The sequence below is a fragment of the Ctenopharyngodon idella genome, chromosome 5 (assembly GCF_019924925.1).
Source record: "Ctenopharyngodon idella isolate HZGC_01 chromosome 5, HZGC01, whole genome shotgun sequence".
NCBI lineage: Eukaryota > Metazoa > Chordata > Actinopteri > Cypriniformes > Xenocyprididae > Ctenopharyngodon > Ctenopharyngodon idella.
This window is the reverse complement of record NC_067224.1, coordinates 31,743,153-31,757,841: the sequence shown is the minus strand read 5'-3', so window position 1 is coordinate 31,757,841 and position 14,689 is coordinate 31,743,153. Positions and strand designations below refer to the sequence as shown.

General features: G+C 35.8%; 1 protein-coding gene across 1 annotated transcript; it reads right to left on the bottom strand.

Annotated features, from left to right (window-relative positions):
• Positions 1–1,862: 1,862 nt before the first annotated feature.
• On the bottom strand, positions 1,863–13,557 carry fkbp15a (FKBP prolyl isomerase family member 15a). Its single transcript, XM_051893114.1, has 24 exons — positions 13,421–13,557; positions 12,639–12,745; positions 12,439–12,517; positions 12,276–12,345; positions 12,098–12,172; positions 11,891–11,989; positions 11,572–11,721; positions 9,197–9,265; positions 8,447–8,584; positions 8,215–8,345; positions 7,659–7,707; positions 7,443–7,562; positions 7,259–7,349; positions 7,072–7,151; positions 6,535–6,619; positions 6,290–6,396; positions 6,107–6,205; positions 5,921–6,015; positions 5,740–5,794; positions 5,385–5,556; positions 4,396–4,532; positions 3,656–3,721; positions 3,471–3,578; positions 1,863–3,353 (listed from the first exon to the last, which is right to left on the bottom strand). Exons 1-24 carry the CDS (start codon positions 13,465–13,467, stop codon positions 3,225–3,227), a joined length of 2,358 nt encoding a protein of 785 aa, XP_051749074.1. The 5' UTR covers positions 13,468–13,557; the 3' UTR covers positions 1,863–3,224.
• Between the last annotated feature and the right edge of the window lie 1,132 nt (positions 13,558–14,689).

The following is a 14,689-nucleotide window of genomic DNA, read 5'->3' as shown; positions in this document are numbered from 1 at the left end:
AGTTAATGATAATAAAGATAACTTGAGAAGTAACTCAATGTGACAAAGACGATGATGAGGATAATTACAGCAAAGGCACAAATAATGACAGCAGCAATATTTAGGCATCGAGCTCTACTGCCATAAGACCGTGCCGATGTGAGGTCTCCGAGCAATCTGCTGTCCCTGGCCTGACACACATAAAATATATAATAAGCTTAAGGTATTTATTAAGCAGCAGGATAATTATATAATGAAATATATTTATATTTATTGCTTACCTTTATTGAGTTGTAAAATGCTCCAAACCCAAGGCAGCAAGGGTTACAGAAGTGAAGATTGAATGTGGAAAAAATTATATCATCATTGAATTTTTGCTCAGGCATGGACAGGATCACTGGCTGGGCATTGTAGACTCTATTGTCCTGCACTGGAATCCTCGCAGGCGCTGGGTACGTCTGCATCGCCATGTCAATTCAAGACCAAGAAGTTGCTCTCAGTGATGTCTGTAAGTGTTCAGCTTTCTTTTATAGAGATCTCCAACTTGTGTGTGTGTGTGTGTGTGTGATTTATGAGGACACAAATTTGTATAATTACATGGGTATTACACTGGTATTACGACATAAACATAAAATATGAGGAAATTTCATGAGTCCTCATATTTAAAATAGCTTTAAAAACATACTAAATGTTTTATTATAAATGTAAAAATGCAGAATGTTTTCTGTGATGGGTAGGTTTAGGAGTAGGGGTAGTGTAGGGGGATAGAATATACAGTTTGTACAGTATAAAAACCATTACGCCTATGGAATGTCCTCACTAAGATTGCAAAACAAACCTGTGTGTGTGTGTGTGAGAGAAAAAGAGAGAGAGAGTAAGAAAGGGAGTAGAAACCTGCTCTCAGTTATGTGGAAAAATAATCTAGCTGTGTGTGTTGTCCTTGGTCCTTATCTATATCTGGAGAAATCCTTGCCTGGTACTCTTTATGTTGGAGACATCAATGCCTAGCCCGCTTGAACCTTTCCTTGAACATTATTTACATTCTAGCTCATGACTTGTCTACAGTTGAAGGATCTAAGGATTCTCAATAGCAACCTGTGTGTGCTACTTTGAGAGAGAAACCATACATCTGTGTTGTATTCTTTGTTTGTATTTTTTTGTTTTTTTTTATATGAATTATTTTTATAATAATTTATAATCCGTCATTTATGTAGTTGTCATTTGATTTATCATAATCATTTTATTATTATTAATTTGTCATTTTGTTTTTATATTTTATATTACTTATTTCCTTTCTATTGTTGTTAATCTTATGATTGTATGGTTTCAAGGGATGTTTGTCCTTAGGAGTACTTTGTGATTTTGTGTTGTACTAACACAATTGAAAATATGCTGAAATGTTTTTAAAAAAGTGCACTTTTGATGATCTGTTGTGATATTAGTCATAGCATTAGTTTTCAAAATTTACCACTTGCTTGTAAAAACTGTGCCAAAGCAATAAAAAAAAATGTTATGTATCCTTGGCGTATAAACATATCTGAACAATAAACCTCTGATGAAGCTTGAACATGAAACATTGTCCTCTTTGTCTGTGTCTTCCAGCGGCGGTGCATTCCTGATTGAAGGGACTTAGGTTATTTCTCAGCGCCCCAAATATTCTAACAGTGTGTTTTGCAATGTTTGGGTGGAGTTAAAAGGGTGTCTCTGAGTAAATGAAAAAAAAAGAAAAAACTTTTTTTATTTCTGCAATGCTTTCATTTTTGGGTGAACTATCTCTTTGAGAAACTACTAAATGTTTTAAACAGACACACAACAAAAGATGTTTATACATACACAAATAAAACATACATTAAGATTTTTCTCAGCTACTCTCAGACAAAGGAAATCTGTAGTTGTGTTATTATTGTCTGAAATCATCATAGTTGGGCTATTTTAAACCCAATATTATTAAGTGAGAATTAAATGTTAAAATGATGGCTTTCAATTATACTGTTTATGTTGTTTCAACATTAATTTGGAGATTCAATGTGAAATTATTACAATATATAAATATTTAAAGTTTTAATGTTAGGTGCAATTAATCATGATCAATTACAAAAAAATGTGCAATTAATTAGTTAATTGTTTTTTAACTGATTGACAGCTCTATTATAAATACAGCCCAAATATCAAATTAGAGGATGTTCTTTTAAGACAATTGTTCAAACATGTACAAGTAAATATTGCATCTAGTTAACTTACAACCAGGGCCTAAAATTAACACTCACCAAGCGCCAAATGCAAGTAAAAATCAGCATTGGCAAGTATATGAAACAGTGTCAATCAAGATGCGAAAAAGAACTCAATTCCTTAAAACTGCATCTCAGACAGTGTGCGAATACTGAATTGAGCTCTTTCTCGTCATTTTGTGCTTGAAAGGACAAATTCACACTAAATATTATCAACAAATGCCTGTCTCAGCGAGTACCCTAGTAAACATTGTCAGTTTTGGCTTAAGTGAATGTAAACAGTAGAGAAAGACAAAGCACGTGTATACACGCATCAGTCTTAAAGTAACAGCAGCCTAATATTTCTGTTGATGTCTGTGTTTTTAATGTTAATCAAACAACAAAATAACTTATCTAACTTTAACAAGGATTAATCTAGTTTAATTTATACAGTGAAGACTATCCAGTGTTATTTTACATTTGATTACTTTATTCAATGTCTGTACCTGAAAACTATTGTTACTTGTCTTTAGTAATGTTTTAAATTTATATTAGTTAGGCTAGTAGTTTTAGCTGTGGAATTGGAATAGGGAATTGTGAATTTTTACTGGTATGTAAAATTTTGGTGTCACAACTGCCTGTTCTTGCAAAAAAAGTTTCATGGCCGGTAAAAAATATTAAAATTTTCTTAAGTCATCGACCATTGGCAGGTGTGGCGAAAAGTTACTTTTAGGCCCTGCTTACAACCTTGTCAGTCATATCACTGTTGTGCTGTTGAAGGACGCTGTTGTTGTGAACCAGAACTAATTAGGATTCTTCAAGTTTAATGACTGAAGAACCATTTGTTGGACATTATATAGTTTCATAAACTGTGATTGGTTAGTATCAATTCTCCTTTCAGGGTCTCAATATGTGAAGCAATGCCTGTGGTTCAGCGGTGCAGTATCCACATGTACAGTAAATGCAGGTGTCCTGATCTACAGATTGTTCTGGTCACAAAAATACCTTCCTTTTATTGTTGGACATTTTTCCTTCATTTCATGGTTTTCCTTCTGCATGTTTTCCATCTGAAAGTAGATCAGCAGATCTCAGTTGGTACTCTTCCTCCACTTTATCTATGTCTGATTCAATCTCCCAAAGTTCTGAGAGGAGTTTCATGGTGATACTCTGCAAAGGAAAAATAGATGTCAACAAGATGGAAACCATTATCTAATTGGTCATCACACTAGTTATGTATTGTGTCTTTTGCAGTCCATAGGCTTCTCCTAATTGGTTGGACAATACCTTGATGGTGTTTTGGAGAATGCCGCACACTATGTGTCCACTGTAAGACTCCTGTGAATCAAACTCTGTCTTGAGAGACTGAAACACTCCATTCATCACTCGCTTCACCTGCACATGATACACCAGCTCATTTTTAGGTTTAGACTTTCCTACAGCAAAATAACAGCTTATTCTTTACCCCTCACCTGAACCGCCAACTGGGTCTCAAACTGCTTTTTCTTATTTTCTGATGTCTTCTTTAAATCCTCATACTAAAATACATAAAATGAAGGTAAATGGGAAATTAAAGGGATGCTCCACTCAAAAATAAAATATTCTCTTAATTATTTACTCGCCCTCATGTTTGTCACGCTGTGGCTGTATAAGCACATGACGAAGATGAAAGGAGAGAACTATACCAGTATTATAATCCACAAGGCAAACACAGGAAAACATAGAAGAGAAAACACAACCATGTAAAACACTAACGACATGAAACAAAGAAATGAATGAACCGAGGGCAAATATACACACAGAGATATAATGCAGATGTATAGGACCTCCAAATTTTATCTATTTCTCTAAAAATCTTAGTGTTCATCTGAAGAAAGTCATATACATCTGGTAAAACATGAGGGCGAGTAAATATTGAGAAAATATTAATGTTTGGGAGGAGTATCCCTTTAAAAACGAAACATATTTTTGGCAAACTATTCCTTTAAGAAAAGTTTTTCAATTGACAGAATACACCATATTATTTACGATACATTTTTATGCCCTGTCTTTTCAGAGTGGACATTTGGTCATCTTATTAAGCGTGACGTTTTTATACATGGCCAATCTTGCAGCACAGTAAATGTTCCTTCCAGCATCATCTTCTCTTCTGTCAGTGCAGCAACACACATCCCTTTCCAGCTCAACTCAAACTACTACAAACTATACACACCTGATCCAGATTCTCATTTTCAGCCCTCAGATCTTGCATCTCCTCATCCATGTTTTGTATAATTGTTTCCATTTCTTTGCACTTCTGCTTCTCTGCCCTCCACCGCTGCTCAGACTGTTCTCCTTGCTTCACAAGCTCTAAAAACACACATTATCTAGACACTCTTGCAAACTGCACCAAACACTTCAGATCAGTTGTCTTACATTTTGTCTATTTTAACAGTTAGAAATTGTGAGTAAAAAATATTTTTTAAAAATCTTTATCTGTAATCTTTATCCAGTAAATCAAAAAGAACTGGAAAAGTCATGAGGCCTTTGAATATTATTGCAGACAATAGAGGGCCTTGGAGCCAAAAAGGTTAAGAACCACTTAGAAAACTCTCTTAGGATTTTTGTCCTACAACTAACACCATTTTTATGGTTAAAAGTACCCACATTTGAATATGAGTTAAAGGGATAATTCACCCAAAAATGAAAATTTGATGTTTATCTGCTTACCCCCAGGGCATCCAAGATGTAGGTGACTTTGTTTCTTCAAGTAGAACACAAATGATAATTTTTAACTCCAACCGTTGCGGTCTGTCACTCGTATAATGCAAGTCAATGGGAACTCCATCTATAAGGGTCAAAAAAAAAAACATGCACAGACAAATCCAAATTAAATTCTGCGGCTCGTGACTACACATTGATGTCCTAAGACACGAAACGATCATTTCGTGTCTTAGGACATCAATGTGTCATCACGAGCCGCAGGGTTTAATTTGGATTTGTCTGTGAATGTTTTTTTGACTCTTATAGATTGTGTTGCCATTGACATGCATTATACAACTGACAGACCGCAATGGTTGGAGTTAAAAATCATCTTTTGTGTTCTACTGAAGAAACAAAGTCACCTACATCTTGGATGCCCTGGGGGTAAGCAGATAAACATCAAATTTTCATTTTTGGGTGAACTATCCTTTTAAAATTTGAATGAAACTTTGGGATCACCTTCCACTTGTTTCTCCAGAAGGCTGATCTGAGCACAGTGGTTGTGTTTGTCCTCCAGGGCCGCACTGAGATCAGTCTGAATCTTTGTCACCCTCTGCTGGAGATTCACCATTTCCTGCTGCAGCTGATATGCTTGTGTGGTGGAGGAACTCAATTCCTCGGATAAATGAACCTGAAGAGAAAGGAAATAAACAATTCAAGGCCTTTGCCTCACCACAAAGTTCACACCTGCAAGATGACCAAAATGAAACACAGCAACCAATTAAACATAAATCAAATAAGTTTAACATAAATAACATTATAATATAGTGAGACAATAAACCAACATAGCATAATTTAGCAAATCTGTGTGTACCTTTTCCTGATCATCCTGAAGGCGGCGAGTCTGAGTATGTCGCTGCTCCATATTCCTGCACACACAGAGTAAACCAGTTAGTTGTGTGTCAATGTTTGGGTATACCAGTTTTTGTGGGCTTTTTTGCCTTTAATCTGATTGGAAAGCAGGAAATTGCAGTGTGAAGAAGGGGGTAGGACACCTCTTATTCTGTCCACTCAGCTCCCCTATTTTGTGGTTCTGTTCCTCCACCTGAGAACTCTTCTCCAAAACCTCCTTCTTCAGACACATGTTCTCCTTACACAATAAAACACAGATGTCATTTAAAAGGCAAATCATATACATCTAAATACAATTAAAATGCTAAAAAATATCCTTAAATCCAAACCTGAATGATTCTCTGAATGTTGTGCAGGATCTTGTTTGTTTCTAAGGAGACAGAGGAGAGTCCAAAAGAGAAGTGACCCTCTTTTTGCAACTCGTCCACCTAAAAACAATTTTAAAAATTTAGTTTTTTACTCTAATCACCATAAGAAACAATATAAAAAAAATCTATATTGCACAAATATACCTTGCAGGTGAGTTGGTCCATCCTGTGTGCCACCTTTTCTATAGCCAGCAGGATTTCTGCGTTATGCTGGCGAGCCTCAGACATCAAGAATGTTGTAATATCAGGTGCTATAGTTTAATACAAAACTCTTGCATTTAGTGAAAAACAGGCAGTGACAACATACATGATAATCAATTGATAAGAAAAATAAATTAGCAAGTATTTTCTTTATGGAAGTGTGAGAGAGTTCATGGCTCAGTTCTTACTTTGGTATGGAATGTGGGATGGGCAGACTGAGGGAAATGAATTTAGCTGTGATGAAAAATATGGATTTTGTCTGAAGGAATATGGCTGTTGATCCCCAAAAAATGAATAGATAAATAAATAAATTCTTACGAACACATACACTATCATTCAAAAGTATGGGGTTCTTGAAAGAAGTATCTTATGCTCACCAAGGCTGCATTTATTTGATCAAAAATGTGATAAAAAGAGTTTAATAATATAATATTATTACAATTTAAAATAAAGGCTGTTTTCTATTTTAATATATTTTAAAATGTAATTTATTCCTGTGATTGCAAAGCTGAATTTTCAGCAGCCATTACTCCAATCTTCAATGTCACAAGCTTAAGAAACATTTCTTATTATTAATGTTTTGATTAATCCTTACTAAATAAAAGTATTAATTTCTTCCTAAACAAATCCAACTGACCCCAAACTTCTGAATGGTGGTGTATAACATAACATAATATATAATATAATCAATAACATTACTTCTAAAATATAACAATGGATCTCACCTGAAAGCCTTGAGTAGTGTTCGAGTCTGCGTGAGGTGGTACTGCTTCCTGTTTCTGAGCATCATCAGGCTGACACAACACTAAAACAAAGACCAGTACATGACAGCAAAGAACCAGTCAGTTCTAATATAAGGAAGAGTAAACTAATACTGATTAGGAGATTATTTGTGGTTGTTTTCACACATACAAGATGGAGGACTGCATGGCATTTGTGCAGGTTTTGAAGAGGGTGAATGTGAAGGAGAGTGATCACAGGTACGTACAGACTCACTGGCATCCTGCACAGAGACATATCTGGGAGTTATAGTTCTACTTCATAATACATTCAGGAAACAAACCTGAGATTTAAATAACTCTCCAATTCTCCTGACCTCTGTTTCTGTATCACTGGGGTCGGGCTGAGCTGGAATGGCCCCAGTGAGAAATGGAAGCATGGCTTGACCCATCTTGGCTATACGTGAGATCAGCTTGGCTTTGGATGCACCTGAAGTCTACAAGAAAGAAAAAATATAGTTGGAGCTTCAGCATTTTGGCCTTTACTTTAGGCATATGGCGTCTGTCTAGTTGTTAAAGGAAATACTACTCACTGTCAGGTTTTCACTTACAGATTCCACCTTCCCCTTAGAAGCTTGGTCTCTAAAAACAAATTTTCAATAAATTGTATAAATTCATAGGAATCAGCTCATGGATGTGTGTATAGAGACACTTAATTAAAACACCCTTATCACATAATCTTCATTCTTGCTTTAACCTCTCAATATGTACACAGCAAAAAAAAAAAAAAAAAAAAAAATCATTGTATTAATGAGCATTTTATCTTTTTTTTTGTTTTGTTTAATTTTCTTTCATTTTTTCTTCTCAGCATAAACCTTTGATTAATCGTGACCAAATCAATTAATCGTGATGAATCACTTCTAGCATAAAAGTTTGTGTTAAAATATGGCATATAAAAATATGGCAGATAAAAAAACCTCTTGGATTTCATCAGAAATATCTTAATTTGTGTTCCGAAGATGAACAAAGGTCTTGCGGGTTTGGAATGACACAAGGGTGAGTACTTAATGACAGAAATTTCATTTTTTGGGTGAACTAACCCTTTAAAAAATCTAAATTTAGTGCATAGGTTATGCTATCTGTACACACTTTGACTCCTCTGTATCGATTGTGACCAACTGGCTGGTGTTTTCTTCACTCAGAGTGTCTGAACAGGTTCCTGGAGATGTACTGAAGGTGTCAACTGATCCCCCACAATGTCGCTCTTTGGAGAATTTAACCTACATGCAGATAAATAGACAGATTTTTAAAAAAGCGGTAAGAGAGAGTAGAAATGTTTGCTCTGGTATCTTAAATTACATTCACGCCATCAGTGCCTTACTCTATGAATCTCTACATCAAAGACCAGAGTGCTGTCTTCTGGCACACGGTTAGGGACGCCCTTTGAAACCATACTAGGAGGGACAATAAGAAGCCGTCGACCTCCTTTCTGCATACCAAGCATACCGTCCTCCCATCCCTGTGAGTAAAGGCAACGTAAGAGCTTGATGACACAACAGTTGACAGAACCACCAGTTTGCATCTGCTATACATTTTCTTGTACCATCATTTTTAAAGTCCCCCTGCAGTCAATAATTTTATCCTTTAAACTCATCTTTGATAATCAAAACTGACATTTAAACTTTTTTTTTTCCTGTAAAAATAATTTCCTCATGCCTTAAAATAGCGTGAATGTAACTCTGATATGATTAGCCTTTGGCTTGACTACATTATCAAACAGATAATAATGTGTTGCTAATGTTACACAAACCATGTTACCGTTCACTATATCAGAATCAGACTTCTAAAAATCAGCATCCTTAGAAAGGCTTTGAACATCATAGAAAGCCAGTGGAGAAAAGCCCCGCCCCGCACATTGACAGGGATTGGTTACATATTTGTGACAGTAGGAAACAGGAGTTTTTGAGAAACAATGTTTTTGAGACTGTCTTTGGTACACTGCAGTGTTAAGAAGAAAATACTTAGCAATGGTGTTGACTGATGAATTTGCACATGGTTTGTCTTAAAGCATATTAAAAACACCACATAAACATACAATATAAACATCATTAAAAACTTAACACCCTCTCACCCTCAGATCTTTGCCTGCTCCAAGTTTTACTCGCTGCAGCTTTTCTTTTCCCAGATTGGAATCAAATATCTGAAAAAACAGACAGAGACACTGAACTTTCACATTTATAGATCTCCAGCTGCACAGCAAACATTCCATTTAAATTAGCAGTGAGTTGATTAGTTCAATGGGGGCATGACTGTTGTTGAGCCGTGACTAATCAACAAGAATGTGCACACTGAGCTGCTCTGTGCTAAATGTGATCAACTATGATTAAAGAAGTTTAACTAGAAAGTCAAGACCATGATGTGCAAATTAAGAAAAAGCAGTGATTCCTTTTAATGTATTAAGAGTAGGAATATAGTAGGAACACTATAAATATTTATTTCATCTTACTTTGTTTTTTTTAAACATTGATATTAGGATCATAACAGACTTTTGTCTGTACATATGTAGCATTATGCATTTAAAGTCTGATTTGAATATAATGACAATTAAAGCTGCAAGCAGCATTTACCGGGGTTCAAGCACTTTAAGGCCTTTAAGCACATAAAAAGGTATTATATTTTATTTAGCAAGCATGTAAACTCTTAGATCATAGATGGAAAAGACCATTTACAGCCAATACAGGCAATTTAGTAAGGAAAAATATGGTTTTTAAAGGTTTTTGGAAAGTTATAGCGCCCGATCTCCACCACTTTTTTTGGGTGTCCTCAGAGTGTGCCCATACATATGTGTGTTAATTTTGGTGAAAATATCTAATTTCGTTTTGAAGATACTTATATATATGAGAGCATAAAAAATGACCCAAGAACATCTTTGATTGGATTTTTTTGCCATTTCCTATCAAAATTTTGACATTTGGGTTTAAACATTTATTTAATCAACTTAGGTTCCGTGTTTCCTACACTGGTTTCGTCTTAATCGGATTAACGGTTTTGAAGATATTCGCAAAAGTTTTTTAACGCTAAATCACAACGTGGCACAAACCATAAGCCGAAACCTGACAAGTCTGGTATCGTTGGATTTTCATCCAAAACCATTGAAAACATATGTTTTTTAAAGATTTTTAACAGTTATAACGCCACCTATGGTCTGATCTCCATAAAAATTGGAATGCTTCTTTAGAGTCATATGCTGCATGTGCTTACCTATTTTTGTGAAGTTCTGAGTTTTCCTCTAGGATTTATAGGCTTTTGAGTATATTTTGCCACGCCCATTTTCTAATTGACCCTGTTATAGTGACCCAAAGGGTAAAGTTCAACTTTTTTTGATAATTATTGATCTAGAGAGTCCAGAGAATTGTCCTGCACTGGTTTCATTCTGATTGGGCAAAAAACCTAGGACTAGTTCGCAAAAGTAGGTTTTTCACATATTCGCTAATAATTAATGAACGATTTGATTGACAGCATTGGTTCTTGAGGCAAAGTTGTTCGGCATGAGAAGGTCTATCAAATGATATTCATATTGTGGATCTGTGAAATACCACGTGATTACTGAAGCATAAAACTCGTTTGCACCAACTAGTGGCCGATTTCTTTCAAAATTCTTACAGACCTCTAGGACCATGAGTCCAACATGCCCACTGAGTTTCGTTCCGATCGGCCTCCGTTAACCTTGTCTAATAGGTGCTCAAAATTCATTGGCCGATGGTGGCCATGTTTTTTGAGATACGGCAATGTCCTCACAGATTATCATGCCCCCTTGGACCAAGACACTGCATGCCAAATTTCAAGTCGATCGGACTAACGGTTGCATAGTTACAGCTGTTTTCATGTTTTTTTCAAGTTATAGCGCTACCTAGTGTCCACATTTTTTTATTGTGACCAAAGATTGAGCCCCTACACATATGTACCAAGTTTGGTGCAAATATCTCATTTCATTCTTGAGTTATAGCCATTTTAGTAAAAGTGGCTCCGCCCACAATGCACATTTTTTCGAGCCCCTTAGTGACCGTGAATCAAAATTTAAACTTTTTTTTGATAATTATTGATATTTAGACTCCAGAGAATCTTTCTGCACTGGTTTGATTCCGATCGGGCAAACAACCTAGGACTAGTTCGCAAAAATAGGTTTTGGACAAAATTCAAAATGGCGGAACATTTTTCCAGGCGGAAATGAAAGATATAGATTTTGTTCGTCTTGAGCCAAGGATTCCAATGATATAAGACACTTGATTTTGGCCCCCTATTGGCCGATTGGGGTCATCTCTTGTGAGGTTCTCCCCAAATTGAGGACTATCATCTGGCCAAGTTTCAAGTCTCTAGGCCGTACGGTTTGGTCTGCACGATTCGTTTTACGGCGGAAGAAAAATAATAAAAGTCCTTACAATTACAATAGGGTTTCAGCACTTCGTGCCTGAACCCCTAATTAAAAGTTTGTGTAAATGGTCAGACCTGTCCTAGAGAATGGTTCTGTAAAAGCCATCCAGAATAGGCCACCTCCACTGTGTCCCCAACATCAACAGTTTGACCTTCGCCTTGGACCAGGTCCTGAGTGACCAGAGAGTCTGATGAAGCCTCACTGTTCCACCTGGCCACACACACCTGAGACAAACAGGATCAGAGGTCATTTAATTAAACAATATTGTCTGTAATCTGTAAAATTTAAAAATGTTGGAGCTTTGAGAAATAGAATAATTTTATTTTAAAACCAGAATTTTCGTTGAATGCATCGATTTTAAATGTTCAGCAAAGAATTCAGTTCAAGTATTACCTCCTTACAGAACTCAGGCCTGGACTTCTCTGAGTCAAACATTAAAGACCAGCTCTGTTGCTGGTCATCATAGAAAGTGACATAGTTACAGGGCTGAACCTGTGGACAGGTATATGTAGTATAGATCTGATGAATGCAGCATTTAACAGAACAAAACACAAGACAACACAATAGAATAGAAAACAGAATAAAAACATGAACACTTACTGTGAGGACAAATCCACGATAAATTCTAGCCGTAGTGATCTGTTTTTGTTTACTGCCGTACAGCAGAATCTTGTACTATAATTGCAGATAGAAAAAAATTACCAAATGAAATACACACACACACGCTCACACACATATAGTATATATATATAGAGAGAGAGAGAGAGAGAGAGAGAACCTCCTTGGTGACATGGTTCCCTAAAACAGCAGCTCCTATCTTGCCTTGCTTCACATACTGTCCATTCACACTGGTGGAAAATCAAAGCTCATTTAAGAAATGTGAGAACTTATGCCAATTCAAAGTCTTATAAACATCCTTTAATTGCTATATTTATACTAACAAGCAGAATGCGTGAACAGCTGTAGCAAACATCACAGCTGGAGCACATGGAGGAGGGGCTGGCTTCTGAGGAGGCAGACCTTAAAAAAAAAAAAAAAAAAAAAAACAAAACATTAAAACATGACAAATTAATGTTCAAAATAAACAGAACACATGGAATTGTGCCAAAAAGGCTACATGACAATCTGCTGTACCACATACCTAATATGGTGCAGGTCTTTTTTGGCTGTTTAGGGGCAGTGAATTGAAAGGACTCGTTTCCCTGACTCTCTGCTCGGTCCAGACCAAAGAGAGAGGCCAGCTTTGCCCTAAAGGAACGCAAACTCACGTTATATCTTCACTAATTGATATAGAACTAAATTACTTTCAATTTAATGAATACAGATTTATTCTCATACTATCTGGTATGTATGAATGCTTGTTTTCAAAAATGTGAATATATATCTAACGTTACTTTATTTTAACTTTTTTTTTTGCCTATTTTTTTACTTTAATGCAGAATCAGATTTCCATATATATCCAATATGTAGCCATTTTAAATCCCAATGTTATTGGAAAGTACGATGTTTCAAATGTATCAAAACAAGCTTTGCGTTAACTATCCTGTTGAAAATGATCTATGTAGACTTTCAATCAACAAAAACAGCAAAATAATTATTTATGTGGTGTTGAAATTACACAGCTCAGGCTTTGACAGAACACTGGAACCCTCCACAGATGCCATTGCTAAAATGCAACCTGTTGAAAATATGCTGCCAACAATGTTGCAAGTGAAAAGTTTAAGATTTTAAAATGTTGTTTATCTTATAGACAAAATGTCAACAAGCTTCTACATTAATGACATGCACACAAGAATCACAGGACCAGCACCAATCAGACACCTTTAGACTTTTCAAACCAAAACTGCAGTTACAGGACAGCAAGGTCCAGTCTAACATCTATAATTAAATCCACATGAAAGAAGACGACCTGTTTGCACTGACCCTTGGACCTCCCTCCACAGATAGTCAGTGTCCCATACAGCTGACATGGCCGCCAGCTTTCTATCACTGATGAGCAGGCTAAGAAGCCTCAAAAAAAGAGATATAAAAAAAATCTTCCTCCTTTTCCTGTTTTTTCTTCTTCCTATCTTGCCGTTCAAGCTACAGTGGGTAACCAGTCCAGATTTTGAGCAGCCCAAACTTAAACGTACTGTAATCACTAACATGTGAATGAAATTACTGAAGGAGGAGTCTCACCTCATCAACGCTGCATATGCTTTCAAAAGTGGTTTCAACAAGCAGAAAATGAAAAGGGCAAAATATGTCTGTTAAATGAAATCAGAACATTTAACATGACTAATCCAGTCACCATAAGATAAATTATACTTTTTTTATGCTTACCTTTTTAAAATGTCTACCTCCTTCTCTTCTCAATCCTTCTTTTATGTAAATAGGTAACTGACACAAAGTCAAGTTAACCTAAAATTTAAGGTTAAATACCTCAGAATACCTCATCTTGACATCATGTCTGAAGTGAGAGGTCTTATTTATTTTCATATACCTATGTCTATATTGCTTTTATCATTAACATTTGACAGGACTGAAAATGCAAATATGAAATTATTGGTGTGTAATCAGGAAAAAAAAAAAAGTAAAATTTGTTTGACAGGATATGGAGTAATTTTAAAAAGCTTTCAAGGACACCTTAGCCTTCATCACATTTTGACAATTAATCAAACACTAGACTGTATTCCCATTCAATAAAGCTTGTACGAGATCACAATTGGACCTCAATGAGACAAAATCAAAGAAAATCAAGTAACAAAAAGAAGAAATCACGAGATAAACTTCTTAACTCGTTACAAATGTATCATTTAAAAAAAAAAATAACAATGATAATTCTTTGAAATAATTATTTAACACTTCATGTCACAAAGATTAGGCTAACCTACAATGAGTGGGACAAAAACATATATATTATATTCTGTCACAACACTTACCCACTTTTAGGGCACAGAAAGTCCCCATCGTGATAATCAGGAATAATGTCTTTAATTTTTTCCATACTCTAATTTCTGATGATCGCACAGCGCTGGCTCCTGTGAACAGGATGAAATGCACAAATATTTTGCACTTCTGCGTAACTTAATGAGCACAGGTATAAGCGCGAAAACACAGCGGTCACTGATAACACACACACACACACACACACACACACGATAGCACACATGAGCACGTGATGTGACAAGTATTGATAATATGAACACAGCT

Bases quoted from the DNA above. Each gene is read 5' to 3' on its own strand.
- fkbp15a (XM_051893114.1), bottom strand. From the start codon at position 13,467: ATGTCAGCTGTATGGGACACTGACTATCTGTGGAGGGAGGTCCAAGG. The intron at 11,990-12,097 runs GTAAGTGTTCAT...ACCTGTCCACAG, and splicing joins ATCGTGGATTTGTCCTCACA to GTTCAGCCCTGTAACTATGT. The intron at 11,722-11,890 runs GTAATACTTGAA...TGTTTGTCTCAG, and splicing joins GGCCTGAGTTCTGTAAGGAG to GTGTGTGTGGCCAGGTGGAA.